At 56.3% G+C, this 20,436-nt stretch overlaps 4 protein-coding genes across 4 annotated transcripts; all 4 read right to left on the minus strand.

The window, feature by feature from the left end:
* Window positions 1-1,139: 1,139 nt before the first annotated feature.
* LTHEOB_1854 (Zinc finger C2H2-type protein) lies at window positions 1,140-2,518 on the minus strand (the record flags this gene model as incomplete). The annotated part of the gene is made up of 3 exons (XM_035510601.1): window positions 1,140-1,280; window positions 1,351-2,093; window positions 2,170-2,518. 3 exons carry the CDS (start codon window positions 2,516-2,518, stop codon window positions 1,140-1,142), a joined length of 1,233 nt encoding a protein of 410 aa, XP_035366364.1.
* A 13,793-nt stretch (window positions 2,519-16,311) lies between these two features.
* Window positions 16,312-17,051, minus strand: LTHEOB_1855 (Ribosomal protein L24e; the record flags this gene model as incomplete). Its single annotated transcript, XM_035510602.1, has 3 exons — window positions 16,312-16,599; window positions 16,722-16,865; window positions 17,001-17,051. The coding sequence occupies 3 exons, from the start codon at window positions 17,049-17,051 to the stop codon at window positions 16,312-16,314; spliced, it is 483 nt and encodes a 160-aa protein (XP_035366365.1).
* A 527-nt stretch (window positions 17,052-17,578) lies between these two features.
* LTHEOB_1856 (putative caspase recruitment domain member 6) lies at window positions 17,579-18,551 on the minus strand (the record flags this gene model as incomplete). The annotated part of the gene is made up of 2 exons (XM_035510603.1): window positions 17,579-17,634; window positions 17,687-18,551. 2 exons carry the CDS (start codon window positions 18,549-18,551, stop codon window positions 17,579-17,581), a joined length of 921 nt encoding a protein of 306 aa, XP_035366366.1.
* An 827-nt stretch (window positions 18,552-19,378) lies between these two features.
* LTHEOB_1857 (Ubiquitin conjugating enzyme) lies at window positions 19,379-20,095 on the minus strand (the record flags this gene model as incomplete). The annotated part of the gene is made up of 4 exons (XM_035510604.1): window positions 19,379-19,560; window positions 19,619-19,750; window positions 19,898-19,986; window positions 20,043-20,095. 4 exons carry the CDS (start codon window positions 20,093-20,095, stop codon window positions 19,379-19,381), a joined length of 456 nt encoding a protein of 151 aa, XP_035366367.1.
* Window positions 20,096-20,436: the final 341 nt, after the last annotated feature.

Below are 20,436 nucleotides of genomic sequence, written 5' to 3' on the forward strand. Positions count from 1 at the left end.
GCCGCGCCTGGGGTGGCCTGGAAGCTCGCAGCTAGCTCGCATTTTGCGGACGGCGTGGTTTGGTTCGTTCTGGGGGCCAGACCACTCGCTGCGCCGTAGTAGGCCCGCCTCCACCCAAACACCCACCCCTGCTCATAGCTCGTTAAGGCCTCGACCCATCCATGGTCCGTGGGCAGGTGTTCTTCGTGCATGTGGAGTCAAGACTATAGGCTGCCATCGAATTTTCCAAAAAGCGCGGAAGCTACATACCAGACACGCCCAGACGTGTGCTCCGGTTGTCCTCGGCCAAGCGGTGGTGGCGACGCCCCCCTAGTACCAGATCCATCATCTACCCGGACGCCCGCCCGACGTATCACGGCCCGTGTCTTCGGCGCTTCATGAAGATATTGAGGATTGTGATCCATGATTTCATATGATGCTGTAACGGTATCTTGATATCGTAATATGATACTTTTGACTCCCAAACACAGCCCAGACACGCGGCGCCCAACCCAAATAACAGGCGCGCCGTGTTTGATCATCCCACACCGTATAGACATGCCTGACAAAAGAAATTCCGCGCTTGTTACTCCGTACCGCCCGCCAAAAATCTGAAAATGCTCCGAAACTGAGAGAGGACAAAATGAACATGTAACCTTTCCGTATCGCTGCCGTGGTGCCGTAGAGAAATCCGAACCCCTGATCGAAGAAAATAGGAAGCTTCGAAAAGAAATCCTAGCAACAAGCAGAAAAACATAATAGGTATCCTGGTTTCGGAGAGAAACAATAGATGTCAAACAGAAGCGACTGAAAATGAACATCAAAACTCTCGAAGAAGTCGACAAAGTAATATATCCAACAAAAAACCCTATTCGGGTGGTAGAAAGTTTTGCTGCGATCGGCTCTAGTAAGCCCAAAATATCGACAGCGAAGAAGAATCAAATCTCATGGTCCTGAAGACCGGGCTCCTAGACGATCGTGGAAATCGTCTTCGGCCACCGTAGCCCGCGCGCTCAGTTCACCGCGGTCTTCAGGGCATCGAGAATGTGGATTTGGTACAGCAGCAGAACCGTAAAGGCGAATAATACAACGGAGAGTCGAGACTGGAGATAAAGGGGTATCGTGTCCAAGGAGTAAGCGTGGAATCGAAGAACGCCTCATTAATGGCCCGAGAGAACAGGCTTGTGCTCGCTAGTCTCGCTAATCATCGAGCCTTTATCGGTTGGCGAGACGGATCCGTCGTGCTTGTCGGCTTCTGCTGCTGCTGCGGCCTTGCCACAACCCTTGACAAGGATGTGCCTCTGTAAATCAGTCAGCGACCCGTCCCATCCAAAAAGCGTATTAGCCGCTAGAATCGGTGGCGCTTCTTACCTTCAGCGCATCTTTGCGCGAGAAACTCTTGTCGCAGTGACCGCACGGGAAAGGCTTGACCGCCAAGTGGATCCGCTTATGACGCTTCAAGTCGTGGTTCCGGTTGAAGCTCTGCGGGCACTGATCGCACTTGAAAGGGCGATCGTTCGGTGGTGCCTGGTGGGCTCCCGGATGTGCTTGGCCGTAGATGTGGCCCATACTCGCCGCGTGCCCGCTGTTAGGGAATCCGGGCATCATGCCGCCGTGGTGCATGCCACCGACCAATGCGAGCTGGCCGTTCGGGTTGTTGACGTTAGAAAGGACGGGTCCGGGGAGCGGATAGCTCTGGTACGGCCGCTGGTAGGGAAGTGGTGAGTGCGCGGGTCCAGACTGCATCGAGGGGACCTGCGCTGAGCTGTGGGCAGGAGACATCCTATGCATGCCTGCACCTGCGCTCAGAGGACTAGGCTGGGTTGGAGAAGGTCCGGTGGAATAGGGGAAGTTCGACTGTTGCGGGGTCGTGGATGGCTGAGAATTATAGTGGTAAGTGGGGGTGGGCGGCAGCCTTGACGAGTACGGTTCCTGGGAGTGGTGGATGGGAGACTGGTGCGGTGCCGAGGAAGAGACCGGGTGTTGAGAGTTCATCATGCTGGACATGGAGCTTTGCGGTCCTGACATGGTTGGCAAAGATGAAGGGGCGGACATGGATCCTGAAGAGGGGAAAGGTGGGAGGTGGTTGAGTTCGTACGGAGGCGGAGGTAGGCCTGTTAGCCTTGTTAGCTGATGACTGACCACACAAAAAAAGAAGTCGATTTCTTTGATGCTTTGTTTGGTACGAACCTCGAGGAGTGGCATACGACTGTGACGTCGAGGGAGCTTGAGGCTGGAAACCATACGGCGTAGAGCCTTGGGGAGGTGGCGACCAAACGTAGCCGTTCGGGTTGTAGGACATGTTTTGCGACGACTGCGCGTTGGAGCTCATACCGTCAGACAAATTGCTAGGCGGAGTCAGAAGATTGCCTATGTTGCCTGTCGCGGGCGATTGCGAGTTGTTGGATGAGAAGGTGGGGAACTTCTGGATGTTCGAAAGCGGAGGAGGAGGGAGCTCAAAGTTAGGCAGAGAAGAAGCGTTAGGCCGGCGAGCAGTCAGGCTCGTTGGTGCACCCATAGAATCCGGCCCAGGATGCATATGGGTCGGGAGAGCGACGGCGGCAGCCACGTTGAAGGATTTCTCAGGTCCTTGGCCTGCTGGCCGGTCGTTGGAGGAGAGGGGAGGGGAGGGAAGTGAATACAGAGTGCTGGTCTGCGGCGGAGTTCTCACGCCTGCGCCCGGCCAAGACTGACCACTGTGTGTCCTTGAGTAATCCAGCGAGGGCTACTGCTGCGCGCCTGAGAGCGGGCGCGACTGGAAGAGTCTGGGGAGTGTGGGTGTTGTTGTGGTGTGGTGAGGAGCCAAAGACGCAGCGCGCTTGGGCGTAGGCGAGGCAGAGGCGGTTAAAGAGGCTCGCGATGCCAGAAACGGACGGCTGTCACGCACAAGGACGGACGGCTGCGCGAGAAGCGAGAAGTGTGTGAGGCCCACGGTGGAGATCCCTGCGGCGCGGTCGGAGAGAGTAGCACCGATGTCTGCAGGCCAATCCAAAAGACTTCTAGAAAGTCTCAGGCTACCCCCAGCGCGGAGGGTTAGGCAGCGCGGGAGAGCTGGCGCACAATGGGCGATGGAGTCAGGCGAAGTGCCACGGGTGCTCCCAAACTTGGACGAGCCCGGGTTCTTGGTTGCGCAGACGCGGTGCGACGGCGGCGGTCGCACGGAGCTGTGCAAGATCTGGTTTCTGGTAAACAGAGGAGGCGCGTCCCGGTGCCTGGGATGGTGAGAGACAGAGGGCGCGGAGGGGGAGGCTGGCGCGTGGTGGGGCTTGAGGCGGGCTGCTTTGTTGCGCTCTTTGGGCGTGCCTGAGGCGTGCGGCGCGGTGCGGCTGGTCGAGGCTGAGGTCACTCGCTTTGTCGTGAGTGGAGGTGCGCCGTCACGTATATGTACGCCGGGCCAGGAGCGTCAGGGTATGGTGGTTCGCGTGGCTGACTGGCTCTAGGGGCCCTGACGCCGTCGCCCGGGCTCACCAGGCGAGAGGATCCGTCCGTGCTCTGGGTGAATCTGGATCGGACGCAATTGGCGATGGATTCAGGTGAGCCCGCGCGGGAGAAGGTTCAGGCCGGGCGGGCTAAGCTTAGCTGCGCGCGCTGGCGGACGCAGGCCGGGCAAGCGAGCGGCAGAAGCAAGCAGTGAGATTAAGCCAGATCGCGCCTTTTCCTTCACACGGGCATGCGTACAATAGTGGTGCGCAACTGCCGGGGGCTTTGCGCGCTCCCCGCGCCCTGGACCCTGCCGCTGGATGACATGCCTCTGCCTGGGCCCGGGGCTGCCCAGCTGCCCAGCAGGCGGCGCCGCGGCTGGACTGTGGGCGCGGGACGACCGCTTGGGCACCGGCCCGGTTGCGCCTTTGCCAGCCATCGCTGGGAATGCGCCGAGAGACAGTGTCGACAATTGGCGCCGGCGAAACAAGGGCGGCCGGGGAACGTGCGGCTCTGGCTTCGAATCAGTCCCGGCGCGCCGGCGGCACCTTGTTTTTGATCGGGACCGCTGCACCACCGCCCTCAGACAAAGCCTTTTTGTCGCCCCTGATGAAACGCAGGAGCTCTTCAGCGGCAGCGAGCAGTCACCTAGCCAGCTCGCGCAGACTAGCCGAATACGACTCGAGGGCCTTGGCCGCGCTGGCAATAAAGACGTCTTCCCCATTCGGATCTCCGCTCGGCGCGCTGCGAGGCCTGATGACCGTGGTCTAAGACCGTGTCAGACCCGCCCACGCTCTGCTATTCCTGGCCGCGCCTGGCCCGGCGGAGAAAAGCAAGCGCGGCGGAGAACGCCGCCGATCCAAGCACCGCGGGCAGGCTAGCGCGCTGAGCAGCGGCAGGCATCCAAGCCCGCCCACGTGGGCGCAGAGGCAGCGTGCGAAACAGCCAGCCGAGCTGCCTGCTCGAGGGCTGCTGCTGCTGCCGCGAGCTAGTTGCGCCGTGCTGCGCCGCGTGCGGCCTGCAAAGATGCCCTGGCCCGCCGTCCCGGTTTCGCGCGCGCGAGCAGCTCGAGGAGCAGCACACGGCGGCATGGGGGCTCTCCACACGCAGGCGATCGCTTCTCCCGCGACCGCGAGCCAATGCCACGGCGCCCTGCCCGCCAGCCATGATCGGCCACCCGTCACCACACGCGACGCTGACCGCGGGCATCGCAGGCAGAGCCGCATCAGAGCAATGCATGCCCGCGCTGCGCTGCACCCTCGCCGCTCAGGATGCTTATCCCGGATGCGCAGGGCCAACCAGACGGCCGCATAAGCGATCCGCCCGATCTGAACAACGCAGCTTCGCTTTCGCGTTACAGAGAGCGCGCTGCGCGGTGACGGCCGGCAACTTCCACGCTCCTGACACGCGCAGTCGTCGAGTGCCCGGCGGCCCCCAGCCCCAGGCCACTACCCCGCGTGCCGCTGCGGCATCGTACGATGGGTGCGCAGCGCTTGAAGATTTCTGCGACGGCCAGCCTGGCGGGCGGTTGTGGCCTGGACTGCGGCGCTGGGCGGGCGCGCTGGATGCTGTGCAGGCATCCCTGCGGCGATGCGAGCGCGCCCTCGGGGCGGCCGACGCTATGCGCTGCGCCCGGATCGCTGGTCTTTCCTCAATGCGCTGCATGGCGTTTCCCGCCGCCTGTCTGGCGCCCATGATCACCCCCAGGCCGGAGCGAACACCCAGCCAGACCCGCGCACCCGCGCATCCGGGCTCCGCCAAGTGCAGGACGCGCTGCCTCCCCCGCGCTGAGCTCACCATGGCGGCCACGCGACTCCGAGGCTGTGGGAATGGCAGGCCCTGCACGCAGCCATCGCCCAGCACAGGCGGGCATGACGTGCGTTCCCGCGTCGTCGACGACGGCCGGCCGTTGACGCTGGCTGCGTGCTCGCCTGCTCGCTTCGCCTATCGGCCAGGGCCCACGCCTGACGCACTCTGTAAAAATAGGCCCGTCGATGCTGATGATGAGTCGACTGTGCCCCTCGCCTTTGCATGTCGCGGGCACGCTGCATGCTGCACGCTCATTTCGGCCGTTCGCCCAAAGCGACGACTTGGCCCCTTCGGTCCTAGCAAGGGGTCAAAAACACCACCCATGCCGCTCGCCCGCGAGCCACCCGTTGCGGCTGTTTCTTCTGCGGCGCCTTCGTCACGTCCTGCCCACGCTCCCTCACCACCCGTCTCAGCAGCCGGCGGCAGTTGCCCGCGACCGTGGCCTCCAGCACCCCGGCATGTCCCGTGCCTCCGCAGCGTCGCTTGCGCGAAGGATTCAGCCTACCGCTAGCGCTGGCCGCTTTGGCCTGGAAAATTCCTTTGACCGCGACCTGCCTGGCCTCAGCGGCGGCGAAAGGGGGGCTCGACCGCCGTCAACTGATCGCAGCGCTGCTTCTTCGAGCGCATCTCCGCCATTGGCAAGCAGGGGCCGGCGTGGATCGCTCGCAGGGATCGCCAGCCGGCCGCTGCCTCTGGCCTCAGCTGCGCCGCCGACCCGGGCAGTCTCCACGCGACCGACGGGCGACACGTATGCAGCGAGGACCGTTGGCCGAGGCGAACGGCGGCATCAACGGCGGGCCACGACTCGCAGCGTCGGTCCCGGGGGGCAGCAGCTGGGAAAAAGGGGTGAGAAAAAGATGAGCAGGACCTTGCAGCGGCGCCGATCAGACGGTGTTACTGCACGCAAGAGAGGACGCTGAGAGCAGCGGCATCGTCGTCAATCTTGCAGGCCCGCACGCGAATGGTTGCACATCGCTGGCCAGGGCATCCCTTCGCTCGAGTGGCTTCGACCCAGCGAGACGATCCCGGGTGATCATCACATTGCTTGTTCGCAGGCCGATGTCCATCACTGCCTCGAGCGGCAAAGGGCGTGCTGGCAATCGGGCTCGACCCGCTGCGGTTGGCTGACGCCTCCAAGCTGCCAATCTGCCCGCCTCCCCATCCATGCGTTCAGCCACTGGCAAACTCTACTGCGTTTCTCGGGTCCTGTGCGCCCATGTGGCTCCAGGGCCATGCCGCGCGCCTCCCAGCCTGCCTAAACGACTGCCTGTCAGACTGCTGCTTTCGTCAACGACCAACGGCCGCCAGAGGGCCCAAGCAGGCGGCTCTATCTTTAGCCACGACGACGCTCGTGATCGATAACTCGTACATACAGGCAATAACACTCGCGTACCTGCGGCTGATTTGCGCCATCATCGCAGCGTCAGACGCGCTGCCCGCCGACCGGCACGCTACACCCCAGACGGCCACGCAACGCGAACCCGAGTGGTAACGAGCTTAGCCGCATAGCGTAAACGGACATGCATCGCGCGCCTGTTTTCTGGATCTGATATGGCGCCGGGAGCTATCTGGACAGTGCTTCAATTCCAACCCGGCCAGGCAAGTACCGTTAGCTCAGAGCACGGAGTCATCTGAGCAGGTGCAGCCGCACCGCTCATTTACCGCTCTTTTTAAGATCCGCCGCCAAGAACGGAAGGCTTGGGTTAGCCTGCGGAATCTGCCCTTAGGCTGCGGAGTGTGCCTTGAGACCATTGGGGCGGACGGCGAAATCGGCGAGTCTATAGGGGACTCGAGCGCGGAGAGGCGCAAATATCGAACGATAGCGAGCACCAACGCTGGTTGCGCTACCAACGGTGCCGCGCGCGATGGGGCCTTCTCGAAACACCGATAGTCGGGTCTATAGGTGGTGCTTACGTTGCCGCCTGCACCGAAGATTGGTAGAAAGTTCAGCTAATGGTGTCACTAGCTGCACTAGTAGAGCAGATGTTTGAGATGCAGACCTAGTCGAGAGAAACCCTCCGCGGAACCGCCATTGAAGAGCCGGCGACACATGTGCGATAGCTGCCCCTATTCCATCGTACGACGTTGAGCCGAACCACGGTGAGTGGTGGTCCAAAGTGATGACTTCATTTCATTTTTCATTTGGTGCGTCGATAAATCCTTTCCTGAGTCTATATTGAAAAGTAAGCTTGCGTCACCCGCTTTGTCGCGCAGTATTCCAAATTGGCGTCGTCCGTGTTGGTTTTCTGTTTCCGTTCCATCGGATGCTGGCCTTAATTTCTTTCACGAAGTCTTTCATTGTCTGTGTCTCGGCCGGACGCTCGACTGCACGAGCCGTTTTTGTCCGGGGGCCACGGTTCCGAGGACCGGGTTTGAGGTTTCACTGCCCTGAGCGCCAGCTGCATATGCCAAAACGGGCTGCAGCGTCCTTCTTGTGAGACCATGCGGCAGACGGCGACCTCTCGCGGTCACCTGGCTGCGAAGACGATCCAAGGCCAAGATCAAACGGCCAGCGCTGGCGAGCCGATCTGATGAGGTCAAGATGTTGCATTAAACGCGGCTAGTGTGACGACGCTACGACGCGGTGGTGTATGCCGCGATCAGCATCTTACGCATTATGATCAACGCCCGACTGCCTCCTGGGCCCAATTGTCTCAGATGTGATTGTGTCACTCCGCTAAGAGGACGATCCTTCGAGCGGCCCGCGAGACGGCTCCAAGCCAAGCAGGTTTTGGGGGCCGGAGAGGCAGTATAAGCGTATGCTGTGCAAACACGGGACGAGCTATAGCGAAGCACGAGCATTTCGCTACATCAAACGTTTCTGCGACGATGACATGCGATGGTTTCGCATAATGTTTACTTTTTTTTTCTCCGCTGTCACCGCACTTGGCGCTGACTGTGCTTCCATTCCCGTGCTTTCGCAGGGCCCCAATTATGATCTTCGATCCGCGCCTGTGGACGGGGGGTGCGATTGGCGGCCGACATTCCTTTTTTTCTCTTCCCTGCCCCCTCAGAAAACCGCACCAACCGCGCGGCCGCCTCGGTTGCATTGCTGCCCAGCGCGTGGAGACGAGATGGAGGGCGTAGCCGCGCATGCGCGGGCGTCCACGAGACTGAGCTCATCCTTCCCTGCTCATGAGGCTCTGCTGGCTCTCGTCAGCGCGGGAGGGACGGGGAGGCGGGCCAACCAGACGGAGCCGAAGAAACTCAGGAGACCTGGTTTTTCGTTAAAAGAAGGTGCACGCTGACATGAGCATCCGCTTTAGGCGCGTGAGCCGATGCCATTTTCGCCGGTTTCGACAGGGTTTGCGAGGGCGTGAAGAAGAGTAGCAGCACCATCATCATCATCACGGCCGACCAGTGAAGTATGTCTGACTTCATCCTGCTGTAACATAACCAACTTTATTTTTTGTTCCCTCGCTCTCTCCGCCGTTTCTCGCTCCCTGCTCGCTCCATTTCCGCAAGGAGAAAAGGTGGTCATCTGCTCCGGCGCACCCGTTTCCGTGCCCGTTTTCCTCATCCCTCCCTTCGTTCTTCTTCTCACGAGCTCGACAAGCGAGCGGAGCTGAGCCCGTCGTACACGCACGCGGGTCCGGCTAAGTGCCCTCTGCTCGCTGGTGGTCCAGCCGTGAGGTGACCTTTGCAGTCGACTTTGTGCGCGTGCGGCCAATAATCCTTCGGTAAAGGATTCCGAGTCATGTCCTCAGGACGAACGGCGGGCTTGGTTTGCACATGCTCACGCTCACCTCCTCTCTCGCTTGTATACTCTATCTATCACATCCCGGAAGAGGCAGGAGAAGATGTTTCTATTTTTAGACGGTTCGTGTCGAGTGAGTGTGGGAGAAGGTTGGGTGGGGTTGGTCACAAAAAAATGCAGGATTGCGAAGGAAGCGATCCAGCAACAGAGGACGGGAGTCGCAAGTGCTGGCCGGCGGGCATGCATCCGAGGCTATACCCCCAGGGCGAATGGAATTGGAGCGGAAAAGAGCCAGGGGTTTGGTCGTCAGGGAAAAGAGCCGAATATGGGGTATTCTAGCCGCTGTTCCGGGACGGAGAGTGGACGGGAGGGCCCAGAACGCTGGGCACAAGCAAAAAACAGAGCGACCGCGCCGCCTGCGCAAGCGCGCGTGCGGACGCGGACATGTTCCCCCCGTCCGTTCTCTTTGGCGAGCGAACAAGGCAAAGGCGCTGATTCGTCGCGCCGCTGGTTGCTCACTTTTCCATGATTGGGCCGTTTTGCTCTCTCCCTGCTGCGCGCTGCAACAGACGTCTCGCCGTCGCGAGCGCAACAAGCGGCGCGGCTAGACGAGAGGACGGGCATTACCGCCTGTATACCGCATCAGGTTGGGGGCGGTGCGGGGAGGAGACCTGCATCCGCGTCGGCAGTCAGGCCATGGTGATAGGCAACAGCAACAGCAGCACGAGTTCGGCGAGCACGACATACCGCACGCGCGCGCCATGCTCTCTCCCACACACACACACCTCTCATCTTAGCAGGGATTCTGGACCGCTCCCGGACCGCGATAGGATCTCCCGCCTCCGAGGACCCCTTCGCGACTCTTTGCCCGTTTTTGCTTCGCTGGACTCGTATCCGGCATTTGCGCTCAGCCTTATCTGCCCGCAGTAGAAAAGCAATATTTCCAAGGGCCGGTCTTACCACCACCTCCTTCTCTCCGAGCGTGCCTATGCTTTCGTGAAGAAGTCCAAGCGTATACCGACCCATGGCCTAGAATGGCCGGCAATGCGCGGCTCTGCCCGTTGCCGCCGCCACCGGTGCGAGTGACAAGATGCTCCATGGCATTTGCCAGTCAGGGGCCACTTTGAACAACATGGGTATAGAGAGAAATTTTTCTTCTGCTTCTTCAGCTCTATACTGAAAAGCCCCGTCGGCCTGCCCGGTGTTTGACTATCGATGAGTTGAAAGGCCGGCTTTGGGTCAGAGCATAGGCTTTCGGGGAGGCGTTTTGAGGCTGGCGAGGGTACAGCTCCACCCAGAGGCTTGAATTGCACGATCTGAGCGCTGGAAAGAGGCGCGGCGCCACCCGGCCGTTCTCTTCTTTGACGGCTGTTCTTCGACGAGCTGAAGGATCGCACTTGTTGATAGACTCAGTTTCGCAAACGTGTCCACCAGCGCAACCGGCGGCATCTCGAGCCCTCACTCCTTCGCCCTCATCCAACTGCCGGGGCGACGGCGAAATTGCCTGAAATCAATGCGTACACCGGCCGCCGGAGCGAGTGACCTTGCGAATCCTTCCCCCTCCCCAACAAAAAGCATCTTATCGTTGCGAGCTGAGCTGACTGCATTGGAAGAAGCAGCAACCAGCCGACCTACCAACCCCGCTCTGTGATGTCAACGACGAAAACAGGTGCAGCGAGTGACGCATGTCGGAAGAACTAGGTGCACTACTGCTCACTGGGAGCGTTGGAGCTGGATGGATGCCCATGGAACACATATTCCGATACTTGCACGGTTGAAAAATTGCTTAAAGGCTCTCTTTAGTTGCCCTTGGGCAAGTAGTACGCAGGCCAAGGGGCCCCTTGCCATCTCAGAGAGCCAACTCTGCTTAAGGATGTCGTGCGCGAGATCCGCTTGCTCTGTGTTGAAGCATGTTCAGAGTGCAGTGTCGAAGCTTCGGTAGGAAGTAGAAGCCCGATGAACTACGGACACGGCTATCCAGGTCGGCAGTTCTGCTCTATCGGGCGCCATGATCTGCAACTTTAAGTCGTATGTTTGAACATCGTGAAACGTGCGAAGAAGTCTGCGAATGGTCTTGGTACATTGCAAAGGCCTGAACGATACGAAGAATGTTTAGCTAGACCAAGCAAGTAACTTTCTCGGATCCATACCCACCGAACTCTTGGGGGGCTCTAAGCTCCGCCGCAGCGAGATCATGGTTAAGATGAAGGCTTGATGTTCTGTCTTTCACGCTGTAGCTTAGAAACGAGCAGTGTTGTGGCTGTCGCTTCTCGACGCCACACCCCGATCGAGCATTAACCGATAAAACCGATTCGATGGCTGTTAAATCGCGTGAGGCGTCGTATGAGAAGCATTTTGATCAATTTCCCTCCCAAATCTCGGACGTCTCGGACACCGAGTGATATATGTACAAAGTTTAGGCTAACACTCACTGGCAATTCTACGGGCATTTATCACGGGAATCTTCTCGGAAGTGACTAAATCACGCTCACAGGACCCTGTAGGTACTCAAATGGCACGCCTGGTCTCCGGTTCGCTACCCCGCATTATCGGAAATATCTCGAATTGCCGCACATCCAACGCACGTCCTCGACAGCAGTCGCTCGGCCCTTGAGCTTTTCTTTGACTCATGGGCTTTAGTCTGATACCATAATTGCCGCAGCCTCGCTCTTGCGTGATATAGTAAGCACAAACGCTTATATCAATAATCGTCCTGGACGGTGCGGAATTCCCCGGGGTCATGCGGCGGGCATGATGAATCCGGGGGTCTGTACACATGGGAAATGCCGTGTCCGTTTTCGTGTTGGGCGATCCGAGGCGCATTGATGGCTTTAGCGAGCGGTTGCGGCGGCCGGCTCGCTTGCATATCAGGGACTTACGCGCGTTCACCGTGGAAAAATAGAACTTTCTTTGGTTCCCTGAAAGTAAATCACCTCCGTGCGGAACCGAGAACCAGGAAAGCTTCTCATGGGTCGTAGTCATGGTCACTGCATATATGTTCCCTCTGATATGTTTTGCACAGGCCGCATCTATATCCTATTTGAGCGTTTCTATATTTTGCACGCATAGAAACCCAAAATTAGGGCTTGAGAATGCCGTAGTAGGTTCGAGTAGAACTAGCACGCCTAACAAGTGCGTGTCTCCATCCGGGGAGAACGAATATAGGTCTATTTTTAGTCGTGTATCACCGTCAGCAACAGTTGGATTACATAATAATTCAATTACATGTGATGGCTTGCTAGTTATTAGTTATTGTATTCTGCGGTATGTCATTCAGTATATGTTTGTATTTGGTTGTCATTGTCCTGGCCGTGCTCTGTGGCATACTGGACAAAATGGAAACTCCTTCAGCCATAAGCGAATCTTCATTTTTTCCTACCTCATCTCTATCGCGCAACTGTTTCTCGAAACGTTATATTCTATCCTCAATATGTTAGATGCCTAAGGATGCGTGGTCTATTTTAGTAAGGAGATTTAGTCCCTAGCCGAGCAAGCATCCAACACTTTATAAACACTCATCACGAGTGATACTACCAGCATGCCATCAAATTCGTATCAAATTACTTCAGTCCGCACATACACAAGCCATGTTCAAAGCATCGAAAGAGAATTATCAACTAGGAGACTCTAAAGCGCCTACACCAACATTGTAAACGCTTCGCCTTACCCGCTACGCCACGCCGGTTAACGTAGGCCTCTTTGGGGGAAAAAGAGAACTGGAATGAACCGAATCGTCGAGGTTTATTGTAGCGTGGTCAGATAATATACTGTCCGCAACAAACGTAGGTGTTTGAAAAGAAAAAAAAACACGTATGTTCCAAGATTACATTAACTCTCTAAGAACACCAGGGAAACCGCTCAACCATGGCTTAAATAATGAAGCCGCTGAAAATGATCTGAGATCCACACCCAACGTAGCAGCTCTTTGATAAGTTTAATATAATCGACCCTGCTGTCGTTCTGTTGATAAAGCCGTCTTTATGGGCTCGGCATTCGTAGGTATACTTGTTATAACATTTTCTTTCTGCATCTGACTGACTTAAGAATTTCATTCCTGTTCGGTTTCTAGCATCTCCTGCCTTTTATCTGATAACCTAGAATGCGACCATCCGCAAAAGTTTTCTGAAAAAAAAAAAAAAGCTTTGAAAGAGAGAATATCAATTCAGCACTTAGTAAGAAGAAAGAATTTTGGTATTCTCAAGTATAATATAACAGATCTTCCCGCAGCACACCCCCGGATTGAAGAAGTAGCTCTTGGTTTATGTTCATTTCCTTCCTAAAGATCATTCATTCTAACTAAAACGCATCTACGTATTTTAGTAGGTCTAGAGAGCTAGAAGTAGCGATTATCCGGTGTAGAATCTACAATGGCTAAGACAGAAGCTTTATGCTAGCTTGCTAACTCTACGTGCAACGGTAGTAGCACAAGGAGCAGGAATGAGGCACAATGGTAGCCAGAACGAATCGCTGAGGAGCTAGTTCCCTGGGATCCATGCTTTATCATGTGTCTGCTCGTCTCTGAAATGTGGCTCGGATCTCTCGCCAGTTCTATCCACGTAATTAATTATAAGACCAAAGTTTCAATTGAGGATTGGTGAGTATCAATGAGTGGTAATAGGTTCATCCGTGACACTAAAAAACCCCCGAAAAACCACGAGTGCCCTCACAGGGTAGAATTTGAATCATCAGCCCTCCCCATCTACCGAGCGATCAAGTGAACTTGAGGGAGGCTGTGATCACTCAACGTGTCAACCTGATAATGGGGTGTTCAGTTGGTAGGCTGTCATTCTCGTCTCGAGGATGAATTTCCAAGCCCGCAGGAAAACTTGAGAGAAAATAGATAACAGTGATGGAATTTTTCATTTGTTTGTTGGGATCACAAATTTAACGGCAGGTCGCGGCAGACTCCAGGAAATGTATTCTATCTCTGGCCGAAAACGGACAACCTGACGGTACACTTATGGGATTCTGTCTTCGTAGAAATGGTTATAAAGATCTAAGAGGATTTGTAGAGATGCAAGGGTACTTATTTAGATGTTCTGAGTGATAAAGAACATCCTTTTTTGACCTTCGCCGATAAAATCATCACTGACGGTATCGTACTTGATAATATAGCGCAGGGATACTTCAATGGCATCCATCGCGATGTTTAGTAGAAAGCTTGCTATAGTCCGTGTACTTCGGCACCTTGACAGCGGAGTTGAAAGGAGTCGTTGTAAGTGACATCGCCAAAAGTCACTCCTGGATCTCCTTCATAGTGGAGCGAGCTGGTGGGGGCTCTAGTGAGTAACTATCAGAGAGACTAGTGGTGAAGTGGTACGTGCAGCAGCCAACATTAATTATTGCCGAGATGGCTGGCGGGAGGTGGTGGCTGATAGGACCATTTACTGGTAATGGCGCACGGCAGTGTGGAGGCATCGACTTCCGAAAAATCCCTTTAGATCACCGCTAAGCATTAGTAAGGTGTGGCGTGAGTGTGATGGACAGTACTGTAGATAGCCACTAATGAACTCCAAGCATGATCTTCTTTCGTGTGGACTAGAGGGATGGTGCCGGGATCCCCCCTTTTCCACCCCTAGAGCGACACGGCCCGAGGAAGACCTGTTCTCACTTTTAGCGCCCCGTGATATCATTGGAAGACTACGAAAGAATGATGCAAAAGAGCAGCAGCCTCGACCAAGTTCCAGACGGAAGTAGTGCCAGCACACATGCAGTGGTGACGTCATCGTTCACACATCTACTTACCATTTCCGGTAACCACCACGAAAAGTCGACACCTGAGTGGATAAGGCCATCAAGGGGTCTGGATACTACAAGCCTGATGAAAGTTTAGAGGGCAAGCACACAAACCCTAGGGATGAAGTCCATGAGATGCGGTGATGCACCCTATTCGCAAGCAGACTTTGCACGAAATACAGGAATGCCATGTCAGCCCGGTTGTCTTATGGACAGGCCAAGGAAAGGAGAGTAAGGAAAAAAAAAAGACTATATTCTGACAATGTCGGGATGCGGGATGCTCAGCGTCATACCCTTCATCAGCCATGTGTATGATGCACCACGCTGTGGATGGCTTCCTACACGAATGATGCCTCGAACACCAAGAACATCTTTACATGTGCCTTAAAAAAACATAGTAACGTAAAGCCCGCATTGTTTTAATATGGGGGTATCGTAGCCGAAGGCTAGCGTAAAGAATAGTAAGGCCCCAGGTGTAACTATGCCTCAGCTCTGTCTTAGAAAAGTAACATTTGTGGGTAGTTGAAGCTATCGTCCGGACGCATATGTAGGATCATGACATGAGCAAAAAGCAAATCCACGCTAGCCGTCGGCTGCAAGAGTGGACCGTAGCATCGGGGAAATTGCATTGCACTCACCGGACACACGAGGACCGTGCTGAAAACGGCAAAGTTCAAGTGGTGGGACACAGCATGCAGGATCCAGTGTCACGCACCTGGACGGTTTCATGCTTTCTTATTCAGCTGCCTTGGCCCTGGAACAACCGGCGACGTTAACGGTCCCTAAAAACACGAGTCTCGGCAGGGTCAGGAACGCCACATCTGCGGGGGGCGATCGGCATGTTGCAAACCAGGCCAAAGGCTTGACAGTGGCTTCAGTCTTGGCAGAGGTTCGGCGCACACTACCACCTCAATGTAGAAAACTCAAGCAAACCGCGACACCGTCCTTCATAGCCTATTGTGTTGCTGGAAGCAAGTGCTTGTGGGATGGGGTCAGCTCACGAACATTGTCGTCAGTCACTTTACGTTCCGATGGTCCGACACACAAAAGCGCGGAATGACGGGAAGGTCTCTGTCAAACGTGCTCTTTAACGGTCCGCGGGCAACACGCAAAGGCTTGTTTCAGCGCGAGGATCGCATGATTGACCCGCCAGACAGGTAAAGTTGCGAATTGGCTGTTGCGGCGTGGTCGGGTTTCGTAAGCTGCGTCAGACCGGAACAGGGTAAATATGCATTTCATGATTGGTATGCTGGTCTGTGTTGCAAGAATGTGCTCAAAACGAAGGACGCGTTTTGTGCAACGGAACCTTGTCGGCATTCTCGGGCATGATTATGCCTGGGTCTCGTCGCAGGTGTTTCGTGCAAACGGTCAAGTTGGTTTGAATGCTCCCTTTACTATGCTGCTGGAATTGCTAGGGTATTCTCTCCTCATGGCTCGAGGATTCCTAAAGCCGGTTTAGCGGTGCTTTCACAGTGACACGGTTCGACAGGCAGACGTAAGGACGTGAACTGTATTGCCGTGTAAATGCCTGACCCTATGTCACAATACCGGCAAGGAAACTCAGCCCAAATCCCTCACTCGCCCGTTTGATCCGAGAATTTTTGAGAGCAGGCAACCGTTTCAAAAAAGCAACACCGAGCACCCTTCCTTATCCCATCACAAGCTCCATTTTAACGGCTCTTGGCCGCAACCTTGGGAGCCGAACCCTTGGCACCCTGCTTGCTCTGGATCCTCTGGGTCTGGCCCTTGGCGGCGCCGGCGGCGTTCTTGGCCTTCTCAGCCTTCTTCTTGCTCTCAGAGGCGGCCTTCTTGTCCTTGGCGTCCTTGATGGCCTGCTGGCGGGCGGCGGCGCGGGCCTCGGGGCGCTGGGAGCGGCGCTCCTTGATCACATCGAGGGAAGCACCGACGATGGCGCGCTGGTGCTTGACGGTGCGGCGGGAGCGCTTCTTGGCAACCTCCTGTAGTTATTCGATCACGCATTAGCCCCTGCCGGTACGTCCTGCGCAACCTCTCAAAGCTTCGATGTCGGCGCGCCCTCATATCCCTCGCCAATTGCGGTGCGAATCCGGTGTCGACTAACCTCAGAGATACCCTTCTTGTGCTGTCTCCTGTAGAGGGTGGTCCAGGCAATGCGGCGGGGGTTCTTGCGCTGGAGGAACAGACTCTCGGACTTGCCGTTCTGGAAGCGGAAGATCTTGCTGTCGCCACGGACATAGAGCTTGCCCTGTACTCGCAGATATCAGCGAATGTGTCTCGATGCGAGCGCAGCGTGGGTGGTGCCGCCACTCGTCGGCCCTGGGCGCGGTGGAAAGGTCGCGGACGGTCGACGCAGCGCTGGGCGCGGGGAAAAGCGACGCACCTTGCCAGGGTAGATCTTCTGGCCGCTGAAGGTGTCGTCGTAGGTCCGCATGTTGACGGTTGTGCGATGATGCGGTACCCGTGGAGTCGCTGTGTCGTTAGTTCTCGATGTCGTCGGCGACCAGGTGTGCTAGAATTTGGGTAAGCGGACGTTTGTGCGGCGGAGGAACATCGGCCCGTCATCTGATTGGCGCGCCTTCCGCACTCCTCTCGCGAGGTCTTGGCGGCCGATCATCAACCTCACCTCCTTCTCCCGCACTGCTCCGTCTCCAATCACTTTCGTGTAAGATCCCGGAATTCGCCAATTATTTCTGCAAAACAGCAGCCTCACAACACATGCTTCAAATTTGCAGTTAAGGCTAATTTTTTTTTTTTGATTATCTACCGTATTTCGTTATCCTAAGTCTTTAAAAGGGGCGCCCTATTGGCGCGCATGTAACAACCTTGTTGTTACTTGGAAAATCGTCTTTATCTTTCTTTCATACTCGTCATTCGAACCAACATGAGATGTTCATCCCTCACTTTCGTCTCAATTCAAGAACCCAATCCCAATCTCTGATCGTGTGTACTCCCAATCATTCAGAGTTTCTCGATCAAGAAGAGAGCGCTCGCCTCGACCAAGTGACCGTGGAAGCCTAGAGAAGCGCATCAACTTGCCATCAAGAATGCAGTAAAATTCAAACTTACGCTCCATCGGCTTTGCCCTCAGTTCCCTCAGGTGCGGCGTGCACACGTTGACTCCAAGCCTCGTCTGGCAACGCACACAGCCCTCCACAACACACCACTCCTCGCCCCTGCACCTGCTTCCACAAGTAGGGCACAGCACGTAGCCACAATCCTCGCAGATGCTGTCCACTTCCATCTTTTCGCAGCACTCCCACAGCTGGTTGTCGGACGCGCAGCCACTGGCTGGGCGCCAGCATTTCAGAACGTCCGTCTTGGTCGCATAGGTCTTCTTCCGGACGCGAATGTGCTGTGGCCGGAAGGCGGGGTGTGACTTGATGTCGGGCTCGGGCAGGGCACGTGCGCGTAGAGCGAGGATGCGCGCCTTCTCGCGGACGGCAGGAGGAGTCCTGTTGTTGTAGCTCCGAGCCGGAGTGCTTTCCTTTTTTATGATTTGCTGCGGCGGAGTCTGTGGCGGCGTGGGCATCTGCATCGGAGATTGCTGGGTCGGACTGGAGGGCTCGGAGGCCGGAAGAGGCTCCTCCTTGAAGGTGGTCTTTGCGGGCTTCTTAATCGAGAAGCCTTCTGCGATCTTCTGCTTCCATTCCTGGAATTCCGACAGCCTTTTCTCCATGTAACTGTCGCCGGAAGCAGAGGACCGAGTTGATGAGCGCCGAAGCGAGGTGTCGTTCTGAGGAAGCTCCGGCGATGGTGCTGACGGAATTGGCTGCTCCAGCGAAATCTTCCGCGACGGTGCTGACGAAATTGGCTGCTCTGACGAAGTCTTCCGCGACGGTGACGTCTTCCGCGGCGGCGACATCTTTTGCGCCGTCGCTGCCTTCTGTTTGGCTGCCCACGAACGGGCGAAGGTTATGCCAAGGCCGTCCATGTTGAGCGAAAGCCGTGGATGAGGCGGTCTTTCGGCCGGGCGCTTGGGGTTGTTGCGCGTCGGGTGCAGAGCTATGGTTGTAGTGGGAGGTGGTGCCGCTTAAAAGAGAGGCAAGGTGCAAGATGGGAGGTGCTCTGTCACCGGTCACGGAAAGGTCACGGAAACGGCAGGTGCAGAATGCTACGCATTGGTGATTGAGTTAACCTCCACAGTCCAGCGCAGGAATCCCCCTAATTTAAAAAGCAATCCTTTCCTATAGAGCACGTGCCCAATCATCTGCATTCGATAGCTACCTATAGCGCGAATAGCCAATTAATTAAAGCCGCCGAGGGCCAAGAAACTCCGTTTTTAGGGGAACCGCATGCCTCAAACTTGACGTAACTTACTGAGCGCTTGGTCGAAAGACCAATGTGTTTCTGTGTGGTAAGTGAATGTACAACTGAACTATTGATTCTTGGCCATACGATCGGCCTTCGAACCTCGCCCTGTAGTCAAAGCGTGGCGATGCTAATGAAAAAGTTCTTAATTTGTGGTAACCGTCACACTTGTTCGTAGCTCTTGAAAGAAATACCTGACCTCCTTCATTCACCAACATTGCCTTCATCTATCGAACAGCAGCGCAGGTCCGCTGCAAGGGAATCTCGGTCGAGCAAACTATACCCGTAAACGCCGTGTATAGCCTACCAGGAAGAGGATGCTTCTATAGTCAACCGTTATCCATCACTCATCAACATTGGTAAGCCCGCTTTCTGCCAGCTAAATGTACTCTGGCCTCTCCGTTGTCTCCCAAACTTTTGGTCCGCACCACGCCTCGTTCGTTGAAGCGCTCATTGCGGGGCCTTGGCATAAGTCTCGGTCCATTCGCGGGCAGTGGCGATGGCAGCGTTCTGGTCCTCCTTCCAGCGCTGGGCAACGTCGTTGGCAAGCGGATCGTCAGGGTTGGGCGCACCAAGCAGGGCTTGAATAGAAAGCAGGATGGTTCGGATCTGAAGAGCCGGAGACCAGTTGCCTTGGGTTGCTTTAGCATCACGGCGACAGACGCCGAGCAGCCAGGAGGATCGACTCACTCTTCAGCACGTCAAGGCAGATACGGCCCAGCTTGTCGATATTGGGGTGGTAGATTTTGGTCAGGAAGCGCACCTTCGGCGGGGTCATGGGGTAGTCGTCAGGAAGGAATAGCTCGAGCTTGAAGACGCCGCCTGGTGTGGAACGCGATTAGCTTAGAATTCTCCTCTCAGGAATGTATATGCCCAAGTTCTCAGCGCTGACTGCCGACCGCCCAAACTTTCAACCTAGACGCTTTGTGCACGCGCATACTGCCTTGGCTCGGGTGTTTGGAGACGTACCTTCGTAGGGCGACTGCGAGGGACCGTGAACGGTCACATCAAAGTAGCGGAGGTTGTCCTCGTGCGGAACCGCGCTGATGCCGGGGACCCTGTTTTCGCGTGGTTCAGCGGCGCGCATGCAGCGAATACATGCGAGAGCACTTACGGCTCGGCCATCAGGCGCTCCGTCTCCTTCACGATACGCTTGGGAAGCGCCATGACAAACGATCAAGTCGCGATGTGGTGGTGGCGGCGGGATATGCGGCGGCAAAAGGATGTTTGAGGGGCGTTGGGCACGCTGCAGCGAGCGTCGCGTGGTGGCGGGGGGATAGCGCTGGAAAAGTGTGCGTGGGCGAGGTCTTGGGAGGGGCTCTTGGGCGTTTGCTGCTCTTTGGCAGGGCTGCGGCTCGTCATCAACCACCACCCCACGTCCACCGAGCTCGGCACTTCCCGCCTTGCATCACCCGCGCCCGCCAACGAACTGAGATCGCGCCCGCTGCCCATCGCACATCTCCCGCCCTCCGCACCCACCTATGCCCCAGCCCGCTGCGCTCCCGCAA

Source organism: Lasiodiplodia theobromae (assembly GCF_012971845.1).
Source record: "Lasiodiplodia theobromae strain AM2As chromosome Unknown scaffold_4, whole genome shotgun sequence".
Lineage (NCBI taxonomy): Eukaryota > Fungi > Ascomycota > Dothideomycetes > Botryosphaeriales > Botryosphaeriaceae > Lasiodiplodia > Lasiodiplodia theobromae.